Source organism: Mobula hypostoma, chromosome 17, assembly GCF_963921235.1.
Source record: "Mobula hypostoma chromosome 17, sMobHyp1.1, whole genome shotgun sequence".
In the NCBI taxonomy this organism is placed as follows: Eukaryota; Metazoa; Chordata; class Chondrichthyes; order Myliobatiformes; family Myliobatidae; genus Mobula; species Mobula hypostoma.
Window position 1 is genome coordinate 39,092,717 of NC_086113.1, and position 21,916 is coordinate 39,114,632.

Below are 21,916 nucleotides of genomic sequence, written 5' to 3' on the forward strand. Positions count from 1 at the left end.
TAGGGTTAGTAAGTTGTGGGCATGCTTGTTGGTGCCTGAAGCATGGGGACACTTGTGGCTGGCCCCAGTACATTTGTGATGCAAACAATGCGTTTTACTGTATATTTTGATGTTTCAATGTACATGTGACAAATAAAGTTAATGTTCTTCTTCATCCTTTCCCTCTCTCAATGGGACAATCTTACCCAGAACCCCATGCATATGCTCTCTAAATAACCTCCACACTTCTGTGTATTTCCCTGAGAACATCTGCTCCCAAATTATGCTCACAAGTTCCTGCTTATTAACAATGTAATTAGCCTATTCCAATTAAATATATACTCTCCTTTGTCTGCTCCTAACTTTGTCCATTGCTATGCTAAAGGTCAGGGAATTGTGGCCACTATCTCTGAAGTGCTCACCAACCCAAAAATCTGTCATCTGATGAGCTTCATTATATATAAAATTAAAATGTGATAGTTTTTCTCCCCTTTCTCATATTAAAGTGAAATTACCAAATTGTTCTGCATCTGCCAATGCATACCTCTCTTTTTACCTGATATTGTTATCTGTGGAATGCAGCAAGTTTGGAGTGTGTATTGTAAGGTTAATTATCCTGCTTAATTCCACAGTAATTTCATTTTGACCATTCTGCTTAAAATAGCTTATTTTAGTAATTGCAGTACATCAAAGTGTGCACAGTATACACAGTTTCAATGGACTGAAAGATCACTTTTGAGTTAACTTTTTTTCCTGTTCCTGTGAATAATACTTCCTGTTACGATTTTTAATTCCATTTAGGGTGTCATGAATTCGCAAAGGAAAAGCTCTGTAGAATGTCAAGCACTGAATGAAGGTAATTAATTTTATTTCATGTATACTTTGCCAATAGTGCTGAGCAATCCAGTAGGACTAATGAAATAACAGTATTGAATTTGACATATTAGTCATAACTGGTGGTCCCCATTCTGTTTACTTAGTGACTTTGGTGATGTTGTGCTTTCCTTCAAAGTTAACTGTACCTTCAGTCTGCCATTTGATTAATCCCATCCTTACCTCCAGAATTGTCTGAATTTCTCCAACCCTGTTGATTGATATTCTACATGCATTATTTTTTGCTGAGATTTCCATGTCTTCATATTATCCATACTCCTTGTTACTGACTTATTCTCCCAAATGGTCCAGCTCTAGTCCATTATTCGGTGTTATTCTCAGTTTGTATTTCCTCTCTCCCATCAACCCCATTCCAATCCTACCTCTCTGAACTCAAGCCAACTCCTTATCTCATAATATTGTTTTTGACAAACTTCTAACAAGTTAGCTATTCAATGATTAATGTGATTTTGTTGCATTTGCCTAGAAATTCAGCTATTTTACACTAACCCTTTCAGTAACATGTGTATGAAAGTTGGTATTTCTGTTGTATAAAGTGATTTTGAAGTATAAAGTGTTTTTCAATGTTGACTGTCAAGCCTGGTAACATAAATGGACAGTTACCATTGCAAATCATGTTTGCACATCTGAGTCACATTCTATAGGGACTCATATTGAATCAAATTATTTCTACTGCAATGCATTTTTGGAAATTACGTTACAGCAATGTTAATTTCTAAACAAAATTAGACCATAAGACCATAGGAGTAGAATTAGACCATTCGGCTCAACGAGTCTGTTCCACCATTCCATCATGGTTGATTTATTTTCCCTCTCAACCCACCCCATTCTGCTGTCTTCTCCCTGTAACCTTTGATGTCCTCACTAATCAAGAACCTTTCAACCTCCACTTTAAGTATACCCAATGACTTGGTCTCTACAGCCATCTGTGGCAATAAATTCTACAGATTCTCCACCCTCTGGCTAAAGAAATTTCTCCTCATCTCTGTTCTAAATGGACATCCCTCTATTCAGAGGCTGTGCCCCTGGTCCTAGGCTCCCCCGCTCTGGGAAACATCCTCTATTCGTCCACTCTATCTAGGCTTTTCAATATTTGATAGGTTTCATTGCGATCCCCCCCATTCTTCTCAACTCAAGGGAGTACAGGCTTAGAACCATCAAACGCTCCTCATATGTTAACCCTTTCATGTGTTATTGCCCACTCATAATCCATACAGGTGTTTTGGCACCATTCTGCAGATATATAATTTAAAGGGCATTCATATGTGGGTTCTAGACGAGTGCTGGGAACAGAAGTAGGGCCCTTTTTAAGTTATTTACTCACTGGATGCCCATCAATAAAAGCCCTCATTCACCCATTCTTCACACTACCAAAAAGAATGACTCTTGCCCAACTCATGCATCTCCACACATATTAGTCTTTTCTGCCATTAAACATTAGTTTAATGTAGCCCAGGACTTATCTGATATCCTGTTGCAGTAGTAGCTCATTAAGTCTGACAACGGAAAGCTAAGTGAAGGTGATTAATTATAAGGAGTTATTTAAAGGAATAGAGAGAGGGGTGAGAAAAGTGGCTGGCCCAAAAGACATTACAAGGAATGGCAGTGATAAGATCCAAGGAATGATTGGAATACAAAGATGAAAATTTTAAAATGAGGCATTGATAGAAGAGAAGGCAGTAAACATCATTGGGTGCAGGTCTATTGGTAATGGTATCACCTGTTAATCTGTCCTTACCCCCTGCTGATATCATCCACAAAACTCATGTCAAAATTTACATATCTAGTTTCACCAGAAGAAAACTGGAACCAGAACCGGTTCCGGTCTAAGATCAAGAGAGTCACAACAAGGATGTCCCTGGGTGCTGATATTGGAAGTGACCACGACCTGGTGATAATGAACTTTAAAATCAGGCTGAAGAAAGTCAAGAAGCCCAGGCACATCAGAATGAAATTGAACTTGGACAGACTGAATGACCCCTCCATTGCAGTAAGTTTCCACCACTGCTGATGCTTGATGAAAACGTTAAAGCATTGACAGGTAAGTTCAATGAAGTGATGACAGAAACAGCCATTGGGATGCTTGGAAAACTCTGCTGGTAAACCCAACCCTGGGAAACAGAGGAGATCGTGGAAATGTGTCGCATTAGAAGAGACTTGAAGAAAACCAGGAACACAGCAACAGGAGCTGTAGTGTACAGGGAATACATGATCAAGGCCATAGAAGAATGGATTGAGAGACAGTCTATAGAGATAGAAGATAGTCTGAACAAGAATAATAACAGGCAATTATTTCAAATTGTGAATGACCTCACTAAACAGAGACAGTCACAAATCAGCACCATTCCAGACAAAGAAGGAACCTGTCTCACAGAAGATGAAGACATTCTCAACAGATGGACTGAGTTTTGTTCAGACTCTTACAACTATCAGACCCAAGAGGCCCCAGCATACTCGCAAGCCAGGACTCCTCGAACGACAATGACCTTACAATTCTGCGGGAAGAAGTAGAAGCAGCCATCAGATCGCTGAAGAATGGGAAAGCTGCAGGAATAGACAACATCCCAGCTGACCTGATAAAACATGAGGGAGAGATAGTGATAGACATCCTCACCAATATCTGCAACAAAACCTGGCAGACCGGGGAATGGCCAATACCCTGGACAAAATCACTCATCATCATTCTCCCCAAGAAAGGCAATTTAACAGCAATGTCAGAATGATAGAACCATAAGTCTTATCAGCCACACAAGCAAAGTGACATTGAAAGTCATCTTCAACAGACTGAAACCATGGGCAGAAGAAATAATCGCAGAGGAGCAGGCTGGATTTAGAAGTGGAAGAAGTACAACTGCACAGATATTCAAGCTCTGAGCCCTGTCTGAGAAATACAAACAACATCAATAGGACATCTTCCACATGTTCATAGATTTCAAAAAGACTTTCAATAAGGTGTGGCATGATGCACTGTGGGCCACAATGAAGAAATACAACATGGACCAGAAGCTGACCCAAACCATCAAACAGCTCTACACCAAAGCTAGCAGTGCAGTACTTGTTCAAGGCACATTTGGAAAGTGGTTCCATACATCAATTGGAGTCTGACAAGACTGCCTCCTTTCACCCACACTGTTCAACATTTTCCTGGAGCAAGTAATGTCAGATGCCTAGAAGACCATATCGGCACAGTCTGCATCAGAGGACAGATCATAACCAACCTCAGGTTCACCGATAACTTTGATGGGTTGGCAGGAAATGAGGATGAATTGGCCTGCCTTGTGAACCATCTGGACAATACATCTACCAGATATGGCATGACCATTGCAGAGAAAACCAAGCTGATGAGAAGCAGTGAAGAGCCAATCATGACAAAAATCAGTCAGTGGACAAGAACTAGAGACTGCCAAATGGTTCAAGTATCTTGGTGTCACTATCAATCAAGAAGGGTCAAAGCCTGAAGGCCTTGCAAGGACAGCCCAAACAACAGCAACACTGGCTAAACTAAAACCAATCTGCAGAGACAATAACATCACTCTCAGATCCAAGTTGAAACTCCTGCACGCTCTTGTGCTCGCCATCTTCTTGTAAGCATGCAAATCATGGACTTTGACAACTGCAAAAGAAGATCCATGCAGTAGAAACGAGATCCTTCAGAAGGCTCCTCAGCATCTCCTATACAGGCCATGTCGCAAACAACGAAGTAGAAAGAAGGATCATCCAGCATGAGACACAATGAAGGTCTGCTGTCCACAGTAAAGAAGAGGAAACTAAGATGGTGTGGCCACATAATAAGATCAAGTAGACTTTCAAAGACCAGTCTTCAGGGAACAGTGCAGGGAAGAGGAAAATGGGACAGACAGAGGAAGAAATGGATAGACAACATTGCAGAGTGGACCAGAGTGAACTCAACCCAGGCACTCACTACAGCTGTGAGAGACGGAGGCAATTCATCTGTACAGCACCCCTGCGATCCAGGTGGGTTGAGGGATCGTAACCATAATTATTAACAAGTGTTCGACAACTGGAACCAGCTTGTGCAAAACCTTGATGCCATGCTAAACCAAAGCTTCCACCTGAATTGAAACGTTTTGATTTCTGGATTAAAATTCTTCACCACCTTCTGCCTTCTTAGCCTCTTATAAAATATTTAGGTTGTTTAAAACTCAGTTGCCTAACTCTACCACATTATGTCTTTCTCACCTACCACTCCCTTACTTTTAGACTTGCATTGGTATCTTATTCCTGCATGAGAATTTTATTTATTTATTGATCCTTCCCTATCTGGAGCTCATCCTAATAATAAATTTCTTTATGGCTTTTGTTCCTCTTCCACTGCCTTTGGTATTCCACCTACCTTTGGCACATAGAGTTATTTTTGGTCTATGGAGACCAATCCATTCTCTGGACATCCATCTTCCTCTCCAACTGTTGGCTGACTAACATCATCTTCGTCACCAAATTTTTAATCACATTTTATAACTGTGCATTAAATATTCTTTTATCTTTCTATTTTGTAACCTTTCTGGCTATTCCTGTAAACCCATTTTGGTGGCATTTTCTGAATTAAATGCACAGAAAGACGCGCTGCTGTTGTTTTCTGCTGAAGTGTCTTTTTGATTATACAAGGTGACAACAATAACTTAATGTGCTATTCTCATTTTATCTCATCCAAATATGATTCAGTGAATCTACAATATTTTAATATCTTTATCTTCATGTCTTAGTGTTATAATCATATACAGTAATGCTGAAAAATAATCCCAGATTTTTAATTTCAAATTTCCACCCATTTTGTCAGATCTCATTGGGTGAGAAAACAGGAAACTGTAGTCCCAGAATCTATTGTCAAACTATATAATTCATGAAATCAGCTCATATTGCCTGTAATTTCCTTAAATATTACATCGATTATACTAATTATATTGTAATTTGCACCTGTTATGCTTAGATACATGAAAGTATATTATCATTTATCTGGTGTGCGGAGGTAAGAATAATAACATTAGTATTTCTTCAGCAGGGAGATAACAGGAATAGGCACACATTCATAATGGCTATTCCAATTTATATCATAGAAATCAAAGCAAAATAAAGTTCTCAAATAAATAAGTGAATACAAATCACACTTGTCACATGAAATTTTATTTCGTAGATCGAACAGCACAGGCCAGTATCAAACCATGGGTTTATCTACTACATGAGTGTAGTTAGAAAGCAATAACCCGACTGAAGACATCTATCATTGGACATAGGTTAGAATGATTAAAAACAGTGTTAAACATCTGGGAACAAGTAGTCATAGTTTGTATAAAATTGAAATATTTTTTAAAAATGGAGATGAAGGATAAAATTACAAATGTAACTAACAGACTCAGACTAGCATGAGGCTAAATATGACAAGCCCCACTGCAGGCTCAAATACTGGGTTAGTACTTTGTTGATGTGCTTGAGGCTTTAAACTGAGACTCAACTGCTTTTTTTTGCTGAACTGCAAGATCCCAAATACTATTTGACAATGACAGCAGATTTCCGTTGCCTCCAGCCATCCCAAATTGCTTCACAAGCAATTAAAGAACTGTAATACCAATTGTTGTTCTAATCAGCTGTAAAAAAGAGCCACAGCAATGTAGAAAATTACTGGTTTTTTTTGTCCTGCTAACAAAAAATAGCTGATTAATCTACTTTTGAATTATAAGGGAGTCAAGGGGAATGAGAAAAGAATAGAAAGTTGGTGTTGAGACCAAACTGGATTTGTCACTGTCTTATTAAATAGCACAGTAGGCTTGAGGAGGCACCTAGTCTACTCCTGATCCAGCTTCTTGGGTTAAATATATACTACTAAAATTCTCATGCTCTGTTTGTGACCTCCAATTAGCCCAAATGGTGCATTACTACGGCACTTTTTTTGACTAAATCAACTTAAAATGCGCTAACTTACAGAATGCATGCAAAGTTCAGGGTTATATGTTCGTATAAAATTGCTCACTCGTCAATCAACAGGCCCCGCTTTCCACAGCCTGACACCACGACGCATGCGCACGGCCAGCCTCAGCAGCGCCTCATGATGCTCACTGCAGCAACACCAACCACAGCAAAAGGGCAGGGCTATCACGGCCATTTAGGAGAGCGCCAACCACATCAACAACAAAAATTAGCATCCTGGAGGCTTTGGTGTTACTGCTTCATATCTTCTATCAAGCATCAGGGTAAAAAAAATGTGGACAGCCTAATTATGCTGCATGGAAAGAGAAGGGGGACATTATGGTCAAGAGATGACACCAAATGTCTTCGGGAAGTGGCAAGGAGAGGGAGAGAACAAGAATCGCATGAGGTCAGGGCCGCACGACTCCAGGATCAAAGAGTCAGGACAAAAAAAGTGAGAGAAGAAGAGCCCCTCAGCTATGTGGAGTACTTCGCCATGTCTTCAACCTGAGCCTGTGGCTCCGGAGGGTTCCTGTGCTGTGGAAGACGTCCTGCCTTGTCCCTGTGCCGAAGACGCCGTGCCCCAGCAGCCTCAATGACTACAGACTGGTGGCATTGACCTCCCACATCATGAAGACCTTGGAGAGACTTGTTCTGGAGCTGCTCCGGCCTATGGTCAGGCCACACTTAGATTTCCTCCAGTTCGCCTACCAGCCCCGACTAGGAGTTGAGGATGCCATCATCTACCTGCTGAACCGTGTCTACGCCCACCTGGACAAGCCAGCAAGCACTGTGTGGGTCATGTTTTTTGACTTCTCCAGTGCGTTCAACACCATCCGCCCTGCTCTGCTGGGGGAGAAGCTGACGGCAATGCAGCTGGATGCTTTCCTGGTGTCATGGATTCTTGATTACCTGACTGGCAGTCCACAGTACGTGTGCTTGCAACACTGTGTGTCCGACAGAATGATCAGCAGCACTGGGGCTCCACAGGGAACTGTCTTGTCTCCCTTTCTCTTCACCATTTACACCTCGGACTTCAACTACTGCACAGAGTCTTGTCATCTTCAGAAGTTTTGTGATGACTCTGCCATAGTTGGATGCATCAGCAAGGCAGATGAGGCTGAGTACAGGGCTACAGTAGGAAACTTTGTCACATGGTGTGAGCAGAATTATCTGCAGCTTAATGGGAAAAAGACTAAGGAGCTGGTGGTAGACCTGAGGAGAGCTAAGGTACTGGTGACCACTGTTTCCATCCAGGGGGTCAGTGTGGACATGGTGGAGGATTACAAATACCTGGGGAAACGAATTGACAATAAACTGGACTGGTCAAAGAACACTGAGGCTGTCTACAAGAAGGGTCAGAGCCATCTCTATTTCCTGAGGAGACTGAGGTCCTTTAACATGTGCTGGACGATGCTGAGGATGTTCTACGATTCTGTGGTGGCCAGTGCGATCATGTTTGCTGTTGTGTGCTGGGGCAGCAGGCTGTGGGTAGCAGACACCAACAGGATCAACAAACTCATTTGTAAGGCCAGTGATGTTGTGGCGATGGAACTGGACTCTCTGATGGTGGTATCTGAAAAGAGGATGCTGTCCAAGTTGCATGCCATCTTGGACAATGTTTCCCATCCACTACATAATGTACTGGTTGGGCACAGGAGTACATTCAGCCAGAGACTCATTCCACCAAGATGCAACACAGAGTGTCATAGGAAGTCATTCCTGCCTGTGGCCATCAAACTTTACAACTCCTCCCTTGGAGGGTCAGACACCCTGAGCCAATAGGCTGGTCCTGGACTTATTTCCTGGCATAATTTACATATTACTATTTAACTATTTATGGTTTTATTACTATTTAATTATTTATGGTGCAACTGTAACAAAAACCAATTTCCCCCGGGATCAATAAAGTATGACTATTGACTGTTGACAGAGGAGGAGGGGCATTCACATCTCCAAAATGACAACAATAGGCACAGAAGGAGGAGAGAACAAGAACCGGATCAGGCCAGGTCCACACGACTCCAGGATCAGAGAGAAAGAACAAATGGTAGAAGAGATGAAGAGACGAAGGATGAAAGGGTTGCGCATCTCCAGAATGACAAAAACAGGCAGAGAAGGAGGAGAGAGGAAGAGACAGAGGAGAAAAGGAAGTATCAACTCGAGAATATTCTTCGTTAAACGAGGAGGAGCTATACTTGTCTTGCTACGCGTCTTTCTTCTTTAATAAACTGAGTTTTTCTTCTTTAATTTCCAAAGCACAACACGTCAGACTGCACTACCTTTCTCTCAAAGGGTGTCCCAACGGGTTACCGGGTTGTCTAGTTATGTTTAAATTTAAAACCCGTTATTGTCTAGTTTGTCTATTCTTAGTCATCAGCAAAGTGAAGGATGGTATTGTGCCATCACATGGCATTGTATCTTCAGTAATTGGCTCACAGGTTCCCAGTTTGAGCTTCTCCGGGTCTACTTGGCAGCAGAGCTTATCACAGCTCAAGTCTAAACGTTATACACCTCCTGATTTAGTGTCATCTAGAAACATAAGGATGGAGCCTTGTGCATTCACATCCAAATCATTTATATAAACAGCGAGTAACAGCCAACTGTTGAGGAATACCACTCGTCACAGGCTTCTATTCTGAGAAACAACCTACACCCACCACTTTCCAAGATGATTTTGAATCCACCTAACCAGCTCTCCCTGCGTTCCATGGGACTTAACCTTCTAGATCAGCTGTACACAGTGCCCAGAATCTGAATACTGACAGGTATCTCACGGTCGAAATACCACGCCATTTTTTCGTGTCACCTGTTTGTATTGAATACAGTCATAAGGATATACATGAATATATGAACAAATAATTTTTGGCAGTACCCTATCTATTTTTAACCTCTAGACATGAGACGAGATTTCTCCATTAGATGAAAGTTTTTGCTTATTTATGTGATAAGAACATCATTGTCAGTTATCATTCATCCAGCATTGCACCAGATTAGAAGGCACTTTAGAGTCAAATACATGGCGCCAGCCTAGATAAGGACAGCAGAATTCTATGCTCAAAGGAGATAAGTGAATTTTTAAGCTGGCCAGTAATTTTTTAAGTCACTATCACTGATATTATCCATTAAATAATTAAGTACATTGATTGATGTATTTTCTTGCTGCCATGGATAGATTCAAAGTCAAGGATCCATGTTAATTGCCCAGACTTCTGATTTCCAGACTACTAGTTTCCGCCAGCTACAAGGCTTAAGTTTGGAGGCTTGTGGAACGCTCTCCAGATACCTCTGTGATTGCAGCTCAAAACAGTAATCGACATAATTCAGCTACACATGCCCTTACACTTCCTCCCTTACCACCATTCAGGGCCCCAAACAGTCCTTCCAGGTGAGGCATCACTTCACCTGTGAGTCGACTGGGGTGATATACTGCGTCCGGTGCTCCCGATGTGGCCTTTTATATATTGGTGAGACCCGACGCAGACTGGGAGACCGCTTTGCTGAACATCTACGCTCTGTCCGCCAGAGAAAGCAGGATCTCCCAGTGGCCACACATTTTAATTCCACATCCCATTCCCATTCTGACATGTCTGTCCACGGCCTCCTCTACTGTGGAGATGAAGCCACACTCAGGTTGGAAGAACAACACCTTATATTCCATCTGGGTAGCCTCCAACCTGATGGCATGAACATCGACTTCTCTAACTTCCGCTAAGGCCCCACCTCCCCCTCATACCCCATCTGTTACTCATTTTATGCACACATCCTTTCTCTCACTCTCCTTTTTCTCCCTCTGTCCCTCTGAATATACCTCTTGCCCATCCTCTGGGTCACCCCCCCCCGTCTTTCTTCCCAGACCTCCTGTCCCATGATCCTCTCGTATCCCCTTTTGCCTATCACCTGTCCAGCTCTCGGCTCTATCCCTCCCCCTCCTGTCTTCTCCTATCATTTTGGATCTCCCCCTCCACCTCCAACTTTCAAATCCCTTACTCACTCTTCCTTCAGTTAGTCCTGACGAAGGGTCTCGGCCTGAAACGTCGACTGCACCTCTTCCTATAGATGCTGCTTGGCCTGCTGCGTTCACCAGCAACTTTGATGTATGTTGCTTGAATTTCCAGCATCTGCAGAATTCCTGTTGTTTGACATAATTCAGCATAGGCTTTGGACATCGTGTGCTGAGTCACAAAACAAAGGAATCCAGTTTGTAACTAGCTCTTGAAAACCACACTTATACAGTTCGTCATTTAAAAATTCTGGCCACTGAAGATTTTGTGATGGGAGAATTAATAATTGTACTGCTGTTGCATATTAAAGAAAGGTGGTTAGACGCTTTGTTGGAGATGATTGTTATCTGGCACTTGCCACTCATCAGCTCATGCTTCAAGGTTGTCATGCTGTTGTTGCATGTGAGTGTGGATTATTTCATTTGCCAAGGAGCTGCAACTAGAATTTAACATTGCGCAATCATCAGCAAACAGTTTTACTTCTAATGAAGGTCATAGTTGAAGCTGCTTAATATAGATAAGTCCATGGCAATAATATGAAGAATTCCTGCAGTGATCTCTTGGAGCTGGGATGATTGACCTTCAATGACCATAAACATCTTTTATTTTCTATATTCATGTCTTTGCCTTTAAAAATAATAAAGAGCACTGTTCAGCATTGTAAAAGCAAATAATTATAACTCATACAATTAAGAAACTTTCAAAAACATATATTAATATTTACAGCCAGATGGACCTACAAATCTGAAGTAAAATCTAGGCTCATCGTTAGTCACACCTTCCAGTAATAGAGACAAGGGAAGTAAATGATCTAGGTGAGCTAATGTATTCCCCCTGTGATATCTGAGAAAGAGATCCAGTGAACATATATGAATGGGTAAAGTGGTCAGTCAAGGCAGTTAGGGAATCTTTCCTTGGTATCACTGGCAGTGAATTATGATAGAAAATCAGAAGCTCAGATTTATTTCACTTATCCTCTTCCAATCACTGCACCAACAAAACATTAGTAAATTTTGGCTATTGGTGAACTTTTCCTATTTCAATTCTGAGTGCTCTGTCTTTTATTTTGCTCTTGTTTTTTTGCTATTTTTCTGTTCAGTGATTAGCCTGTAAATAAATGTGATAATGTAGTATTAATTTAATGCATATTAGTTTATTGATGTGATATTCAAGAATGCCATGAGAATGTGCTAGATCTCAAACTATCCCCAGTGAATTACATAACATAGTTGGGGAGGAGTTAGTTGTTAATCCATGACACAATTTTATGATTATAGTGAAATCTGTTCATGGGAAGTGCCCTTCTGCTTTGAAAGGAAAATACTCAATTTGTAACAATTCCTGCTTCAGATATATCACTAGAATGTAATAATTTTGAAATCTATATTGATTGTTGTTTCACTGAAACTAATTGATTTGGGTAATTCTTTAATATTCAATTGACTTCCAGTTTATGTAATTATTAATTGTGGATAGTTTAATGTAGTATTTGTGAACATGACCCAGCCAGCTTAATACGTAAAAGTACAAGGATAATGGGATAAATCTCCCAAAATGAACTGATAAAGAAGCACAGATTCGGGAGAGTGTTAGTTAATTGCATTGAAGGTCCTTAATGATGCATGATATGGTGTTTCAGGTCACAATCACACCAAACATTAAGGAGCAAAGAGAAACAAATACAGAGAAGGCAGAAGAGAACAATCAATCATATAATCCAAGAGACTCGGAGAGACAAAAATTTAATTTAAACAGAGCAGAAAATCAATATAAGGAAAGGTTTTGAAATAGATAAGTTAGATAATATGAAGGAGGACTCAACTTTTGCCCTAAATTGTGGAGTCGACAAGCCAGCCCAGAAAAACCAGGACTGGCATAGAAAATTTCTGCAGGATTTTGGCAGGGGGAAATTCTTGAGAAACAGAGGGACCTTCATGTACATCCAAAGATCCCTCAAGGATAGATAGATTAGAGTCATAGAGGAATACAGCATGGAAACAAGTCCTTTAGCCAAACCGGTCTATACATTCTCCCTGCTAGTCCCAGTTGCCTGCATTCCACGTACCTAAACGTTACAGTTGTACCTGTCTTGACCACTTCCACTCGCAGATCAGTTACCTCTCTTTTGAATCTCTTCTCTCTTGTATCTCTGCTCAACAGTTTAGGACTCTTCAGTCCTGTGGAACATTCTATGACATTCCACTTTAGTTATACCTCTCATGATTTTATAAACTTCTATGAGGTGACTCCTCATTCTTCTGCGTGCCAGTGTGGCAAATCTCTCCCTATGACTCAGGCCCTCAAGTGCAGGCATCATCCTCATAAATCTCTTCTGCACTCTCTCCTGCTTGATGATGTCTGTCTTATAATCGGGTGGCCAAAACTGTACACAATACTTCAAGTGCAGCCTCAACAATGACTTGTATAATTGCACCATAGCGACCCTACTCCTAAACTTGATTCCTTGTCTGATGAAGACCAGCATCTTCATCATGCTACTTGTTCAGCAAACTATGCGCTTGCACTCCTAGATCCCTCTGTTCCACAAAGGTGGTAAGGTGGGTTAAGTGATACAGAAGGCATATAGGATACAAACCTGGGCATTGAATGTAAGTGCATGGAAATTATCATACTGCTTTATGAAATATTGGTGAGGCCACAACTGGAATATTATGTAATTTTGGTCGCAGCAATATAGAAATGAGTGATTGTTCTGGAGAGGTTACAGTGGAGATTCACTGGAATATTGCCTGAGACTGTTGTAAGGTGAAACTGGATAGGCTGACTTTGTTTTCCATGAAGTGGAGATGGCTGAGGGAAGGGGGGCCCTGATGTTCAAAATTATGAGAGCATACGTAGAGTAGATATGAGTAAATTCCACACCTCAGTAGATGTATCTGTGAGCAGAGGGCAAAATATTAAGGTAAAGATTAGGAGAGGATATATGGAAAAATTCTTTTCACCAAGTCTGTTGCTGGAATTTAGAGTGCATTTGGTAGAGAGGATGGTGAAGTCAGAGAGTCTCACAATCTTTAAGAATCCAGATAAGCGCTTGATGTCAGTGCATTCAATTTCAAATTTATTATTGGCATAGGCATTCATACACAATGTATTCAGTATATAAATGCCATGAAAATGGGCTTTTTACAGCAGCAGCATATAACCATGTTACAAGATAAGAACAAATGTAAGGTTATAATCTTAACATTAGTTATGCATATATGCAAAATAAACAACAACATGAGTACGAAATTGGGTAGTGTTACAGTTTTTAGGTCATGTTTAAAAACATGATCGCAGTGGGAATAAGCCGTTGTAAAACCCAGAAGTATAGGTCTTCAAGCTCCTGTACCTCCTGCCGTGTGACAGTATTAAAATTCCGCTACAGACCAAGTGCTTTAAATGGAATAAGTATAAATGTGTACTTTATGATTGGCATGGACTGGAAGGCTAAAGGACCTGTTTCTGTGCTATGTATATCTGTGACTTTATTATTAATTATTTGTCTCTGATTTTTCATTGTCCATATCTTTGACTCTTTCTAAAGTGTGCAAGTGTTCCGTGACCAGGTACAGGAAACCCACACCTCTTGGACTAGAACTAGGATTACCCAACCCAGTTTTTGACAGAATACATACCAGCGGGTTCATGTATGAGTTGCTGTTTCCATTGCATTCTAGAAACCAGCATGCAACTTTTTTTTTAAAAAAAGCATTTTACAAAATAAATGCTTTGCTTGATTTTCAGTAGTCTTATTTTATACACTGGGCTACTTATTCTTTGTATTCAAATGGTTTTATAAAGTTAACAATTTATGATGTCTTTTCTTTGATGCCCTTAGATTTTTTTAAGTATTTCAATATGTAAGAAACTGAAAATGCAATACTAGATCTTGGCTCAAGATCTTGGGAGTTACAGCATCAGTCCGGACTCTTAATCATCCCAAGATTTTTTTATATCACAAACTATTCAGGACTAGAGAAAATATAATACTGTTTGATTTTTGGTTGTGAATGAGATCATTCCAGTACTTTGTTAAGAAGTATCTGTATTAAAGGGCGAGTCAACTAATTACTTCAAGAGACATAAATTTCCACATTAATTATGCCATTTCCTTGGAGTTTCTTATTAGTTAATAGGGCAAGTCTTTTGTTTAATGTAGGAACAGAAGATGCAAATTCAACAGACCAGACATCATCTATGGAAAAAGAAAGAGTTCTAACAAAGGATTTGATATGTAGACAATGTTTCTCTATCAAGATGTACTGCTTAAGCTTCTAGGTGTTTCAAGTATTTTCCACTTTTATTCCAGAGTTTAAGTGTTTGAAAAATAAATCAGCAAGTATAATTTTAAATTCAAAATTTCAGGAAGAGGTACATTTAGTCAAGAGCCTGGTAGGTGAATGCATCAGTGGAATATAATCTTTAACCATACAAGCTAAGAATGTGTGGCATGAAACACTCACAGCTGCACTGCTAACAGCTTTGTCTTCACTGGTACTTCTTCCCACTCCTTCAAGTCTACTGTCATTACGTCAGTCTTCAAAAAACAAAAAAAAAAAACCTCAGGCCCTTTTCTATCCTCATTTCCAGCAAAGACTTTAAATGTGTCATAGTTTCCAGTATAATACTATCTTCCCTGAAACTCCTTGTTCAAATCCCACTAATCAGGTTCCACCTCCTATCTCACACTGGAATGGTTTTGATTAATGTTTATAATGACAACCTATGTAATTGTGATCTATTTCTCTTTTTTGTTCTTTTACCTGTTGTCAATCATTTATCATAGGTCCTCCTCCACAAGAACTTCACTTGACCTGTTCCATTCTTACCTATCCAGTTGTTTCCAGTGAATCACCCTTAATGGCATTTTTTCCAGCACCTGCAGAGTTACTTTTAGTATATTCCAAAGATCACTGTCCTATTCCTCATGTATTTGCTGCCCTGTGATAGTATTATCCAAAATCACATGCTTGCTGGCATTACACATTTTTAAGTCATCAACTATGATACTTTCAATGAATCTCCACCATCCAATACTAAATGAGGAACCATTTTCTGAACTAAAAATTGGAAGGACTAAATCCATTGTTTTCAGTCCTTACCACAACCTCTCTTGCTTATCCACCAATCCCATTCCTATTTCAGGTAGCTGCGAAACTGAACCAAAATCTAATTTTGGTGTCATATCTAGTCTCCAAGAGCTTTACACAAACAACATAACATTACAATTATTGCATGTTTCCACCTCTGTGAAATCTTTATATGGGTTGCTGCTCCTTGCCAATGTAGTTACAGTACTATCTTGTACAAATACAAAATTATCTGCTGGGAGTATTCATATCAAGAAGGCATACCCTCAGATTAGAGCTAGTCTGTACAGAGTTGATATCACAAAGTGTTTTTTCAAATAAAGAACACAAGTCTGAAACGTTCCCAGTAGGGATAAATAGAAACCGTCAAAACTGAGATAATTATTGTTAAGTAAAGATACAGTGTTACAGAACGTAAGTGAATGGGTGGAGTTAACTACAAAACAGCTATGATTTAGTGTCAGAATTGACTCAATAGGACTGAGTAGCTTTACCCTGTGAGTCTAGATCCTGAAATCTGCTACTACGCTCCCATTGTTTTCTACCCCTTCTTGAACGTTGTCATCCAATGATAACTTTCTCCACAGACTAGTTCTGCAATGTCGAGCTAATCAAGAACCACATATCAGAAGATTTATAGGATAAATTTTTGTAGGTATTGGCTGTTTGAAGCAGTTGTCCAATTAATCTCATTTTTGGCCCTATGCATGATTTTTTTTCAGGTATGTATCTATCTGAACCACATAAATGTAGAGAATCCAAATAGCAAATGAGAAAACAAGTAGATTGACAAGTCTCTTTGTGTGTTGCCCCAGCCATCCATCTTCTCATTCCATCAAGATATCTCAATACCCTTTTTCTTTGCATCAACTTCTCCAGTGTGGCCCTGCTGTAGGTGTTCCTTAATGACAATTGCTCAGCATCGACAATTGCTTGCTTTCTCGGTTTATGGACTTAGGTGGCAGTTGAGACCAGCGAAGACTATAAACTCTACTATAAATGGAGCCAGCTGGTGTTTGATAGGCTAGATATGTGGATACTATGAGAGATGATGCACCCCTTTGAGAAATAAGAAATTAGATACTTGGTTCTTCATTTTGATTAGTCACAGGGAAAAGACTTTTCACGTCATTGACAGTATTACATATCTTTTCAAGCAGTCTTTCAGAACATCCTTGAAGCATTTCCCCAGTTCTCCTGTTAATCTTTTGCAGTGACAGAGCCCATAGGAGAGCTCCTGCTTTGGGATCCAAGCTGTCTGAGTGGAAGTAAAGTCTTAATGAGGTGTTGTCTGCCTGGGATTGGCCATTGACATTGATTTGCTAATGTTGCCAATGGATTTGGAGGATTTTACAGAAAAGGCATTGATGAATCTATCCAATCGCAAACAAGAGAAAATCTGCAGATGGTGACACACACAAAATGCTGGAGGAACTCTGCAAGCCAGGCAGCATCTATGGAAAAGAGTAAAGTCAACGTTACAGGCCGAGACCCTTCATCAGGACTTCATCTCCAGCATATATCTTAATTGATAGAAATCACAGTATGATTCTGGGAGCAACCCTTTGGACTCTAGGTGGACCAATACAATGACTTTCATTGTGGCAGGGAGGTTACAACAGTAAGTGGTCATGATGACGATTCCCTTAAGGTCCCCTGACATATCCACCTCTTGTGTCTTTGTGTCTGAATTTGCTCTCCAAAGAGTTTTGGAAATTCATCAGGAATACTCTCTGTTCTAATGGTTTTTCAGCTGACATATGACCTTTTTTGATTCTTGCTCTGAAGTGCTGGTGAGACTGGAACAGGTTGAGTGTTCTGGAGTGGAAGTCAAGGACAGAGTTCCATTAGAAAAAGTTCTAGAAGTTACACTTCCAGAGGACACTGCTTAATTCTTCAAGCTCTCCTTCCCACCTGTTTTGTTTTCACCTTTGGCACGCTATTCTCCCAACAGCTGTTTGCTCCTCCCAGTGAAAGCCTCATGAGAAAACTCAGGAGAGGGACAGTTCCAGTCATGGTGGAGGAATGAGTTGCTGTCCCAGGGTGAGATTGAATCTGTTCCCATCAGGTGGGGAGGAATGTACTGGGAGCCAACAATCAGGCTGTTGACAGTGGGGCACTTAATACTATCAACATCAAACAATATCAGTATGGCAGCTTCAGATCTTCAAAAGCTTTCAAACAGGGTCCTTATTAGATTGTGGACTGTGTACATTGCAGTCACTGGGATGGGGAGTAGTTCTGGCAGCACCATTTGATCATGTGAAACCTTTCCTGCAGTTTTGGCCAAACTCGGACAATAGATTCTGTTGCAGTAGACCTGCTATCTCATCTATCTCCCTTAACCGGTCTTCCCAGTTACTTTAGAAACAGGTCATAATTTTGGGGCACTTGTTCCCAAGTTAACAGGTGCAAACTTAAAGCCAAAACACTTGCTGACCTCAGTAGCAGACAAAACATTCTAGGTAATAGATAAATCACATGTCAGGTGCAAACAGCGAAACATAATTCAAATGCCAGTGTTTTATGAGTTCTCCATCTTTAAAATAAATCTGAATTCTGATCTGCACACCGGTGACAGCAAACTTGTTTAATCCTCCTATTTTCTGGATCAACACCTGATTTCACATCAGGATGAATTCTTTTATACTACTGCAACCATTCAGTAATTTCAGTGGTGGGGAAGGGAGAAACGCTTCAGGTGCAATCATAGAATAGGCTCTCTTAAGTTTCTTTTTTAGTCTTTCCTTGTCAGTTTTGTTACTGAGCTATTCTAAAATAATGGGTCAGATCTTTTGAATCACCATGCGCAAGCTCTTTCTCTCTGCAGGTGCAACCACAGTGCACACCATTCAATGAATTCTTACTGACTTTGTCAAATTCTTAAAGGATTTCAGAAGGAAGGAGGAATTTAAAAAAAATAAAATTTGGATCTGGCTACTGTACACAAGGAAAATATAAGGACTACACTACATAGCCCTTTGAATCTGCTCTTTTCTTCATCAAGATCCTATTAGGACTTTCTAGCACCATCACTCTCTCCCTTCATGTTCAAGATGAAATCTAGTCAATAGTAGTTGGGAAGAATTGGTTGTAAGAAAATCTGTAAATTCTACTTTTTCAGAGTCAACAATCCCAGAGACCCTGCTCCCCAAAACAACCAACTACACTGATTCAGAGATGAAATTTCAGTGAATGTTCGCCAGTGATTTGAAAAGAATCTTGTCCAATATCCTTTCAGCAGGATCCATTCTATTAATTCATGCAGCACATTCAGCACAGCCACTTACCTGTACTTCACAAGTATTCTGGATGGTTTGCTTTTGCATGAATACTCTGTTACCTTATTAAAATTGCCACAGAATCTGCTTTCACCACATTTTCAGGTTGTGCTACACAGGTGAGCAATCACCTCACTACACAAGAAACTCTTCTCATCACCATTCTGATACCTTGGTCACCTGACTTCTGCTAATTCACTCTCTCAAAACCCTTCTTAACTTACAACACATTTCATTAAACCTTCTCCCATCTAAGAAAATCTGTCTTAAAGTCTCTTGATATAAGCAATGTTAGTTTCTTGTGCCACTATTTCTGAAAGAGAATATTGAAAGGAAATTGCTTTTCAGATTCAGGAAAGCATTCTGATATTATACCTTCTGTACGTCATGACTAAATTGGTTGAGTTCTTGAATATCTGTTATGAGAATACTTTGCCTTTACCCGGAATACAAATCTGTCTGCATATCATCTTATGATCAGTGTCAGTTTGGCAGAAAAATCACAATATCTTCTGCTACCCTGGAATCAGTCAGGTACTCAGCTAACATTCTTAACAGTTTGCAACACAGACGGTTCAATGCTATGATTGAAATGTTCCTTAGACGCCCTCTTGTGGTATCATAATCAGCAGCGACAGGGAAATAAATATTTTTGCATCGAAGTTCCGAAGAAGGGTCATGGCCCGAAAGGTTGACTGTTTATTCATTTCCATAGATGCTTCCACCAGTGTTTTGTGTGTGTTACACTGGTTTTCCAGTATCTGCACAAACTCTTGGTTTTTTTTTTGTAATCATATTTAGTGCTTTGTGTTCTGTAGTTGTCCATAAAATTTTAATACACAGAAGCCTCATTTACAGATCCTGTTTCTGAATGTATTTTGCTGTTGGTAATGTCTTGTCAAAGCAATTTTGATGTCTGAACAATTAAGGCTGGCTTTCCGAAATGAAATTAGGAAGGTCTTTTTGTACACAGAGACTAGTGGAACCTGAAACCTTACTAGAAATTTTCATTCTTGAGGCTGACAGCTTTTGTTTGACAAGGTTGCTTAGCATATGCAGGCAAAGTTAAAGTGCAGATCAGCTATAACCTCATTAAATTGCAGGCTATATTGTACGTGACTGAATGGCCAGTCCTGTTCCTTTTATGTTTAATAATTTAATCTGTTTGTTTTAACTGAGGGCTGTACTTTTCCTTTCTGCCTAGACTATCAGTCATTACCCAATGCTTCCTGTCCACGAACTTATACCAGCACAGATGCCACCGCAAGAGCCAGTCGAGTAAAATTTGCAGATGAAATATCACGAAAGTTTTCTACATTGGACCTCAACTTGAAATTTCAAGATGAGGCTGAGGCCTATCACAGGGTCACATTCCGCCCACACTTCACCCCACATCCAGGTACTGTACTTCTTTAAATTTCTGTACCAAATTACAAAGGCAGGAAGAGCCACACCTTTGGCCAATTCATCTGTTGCCCCTCAGCACATTTGCTTTGGTTTGTTGTCATTGACGAGTGCCTGCCACAAAGAGCAGCATCTCATTTTACGACAGGATATGTAGATCATTGATGGAAAAATCTACCAAATAAAAGCTTTATAAATTTCAGGTAGTGAATTTAAGAGCATAAGATACAGGAACAGAATTAGGCCATTTGCACCATCGAGTCTGCTCCCCCCATTTCATCATGGCTGATCCAATTTTCCCCTCAGCCCCCATCTCCTGCCTTTTCCCCGTATCCCTTCATGCCCTGACCAATCAAGAATCTATCAACCTGCATCTTAAATATATGTAAAGACTTGTCTTCTACAGCTGCCCCTGGCAAAAAATTTCACAGATTCATCACTCTCTGGCTAAAGAAATTTCTCCTCATCTCAGTTCTAGAAGGACACCCCTCTATTCTGAGGCCGTGTCCTCTGGTCTTAGCCTCACCCACCATATGAGACATCCTCTCCATATCACTCTATCTAGCATTCGGTAAGTTTCAATAAGATCTCGCCTTATTCTTCTGAATTCTAGTAAATACAGGCCCTGAGCCTTCAGGAACGCACTTCATATGACAAGCCATTCTGCAACATAAAATGTAAAAACAATCAGTCCCAACACAGACCCCTGTGGAACACCACTGGTCACTGGCAGCCAACCAGAAAAGGCTCCTTTTATTCCTAGTCTTTGCCTCCTGCCAATCAGCCACTGCTTTATGCATGCCAGAATCTTCACTATAATACCATACCCTCATAGCTTGTTAAGCAGTCTTATGTGTGGCACCTTGTAAAAGTCCTTCTGAAAAATCCAAGTACATGTCAACTGATTCTCCTTTGACTATCCTGCTTGCTATTTCTTCAAAGAATTCCAATAGATTTGTCAGGCAAGATTTTCCCTTGAGGAAGCCATGCTGACTACAGCCTATTTTGTCATGTGCCTCCAAGTACCCTGAGACCTCATCCTTAATAATCAATTACAACATTTTCCCAACCACTGTGGTCATACTGACTGGCCTATAGTTTCCTTTCTCCTGCCTCTCCCCCGTTTGCAATTTCCCAGTCTTCTGGAACCATTCCGGAATCTTGTGATTCTTGAAAGATCATTACTAATGCCTCCACCATCTCTTTAGCCACCTCTTTCAAAATGCTGGGGTGTATACCATCTGGTCCAGGTGACTTATCTACCTACAGACCTTTCAGTTTCCCAAGAACATTCTGTCTTCTGTCTTGTAATGGTTAGTTCACACACTTAATAACCCCT

At 40.3% G+C, this 21,916-nt stretch overlaps 1 protein-coding gene and 1 long non-coding RNA gene across 3 annotated transcripts in view; one reads left to right on the top strand and one right to left on the bottom strand.

Moving 5' to 3' along the window:
- Positions 1–21,916, top strand: part of cep72 (centrosomal protein 72) — a 174,805-nt gene that overhangs the window by 127,928 nt on the left and 24,961 nt on the right. For both annotated transcript variants that reach the window (XM_063069732.1, XM_063069733.1), the window contains exon 7: positions 781–835. In XM_063069732.1, the coding sequence (XP_062925802.1) occupies positions 781–835 (55 nt within the window). The remainder of the gene's footprint in view (positions 1–780; positions 836–21,916) is intronic.
- Positions 1–21,916, bottom strand: part of LOC134357942 (uncharacterized) — a 132,248-nt gene that overhangs the window by 86,871 nt on the left and 23,461 nt on the right. The gene's annotated exons all lie outside the window — the stretch shown is intronic.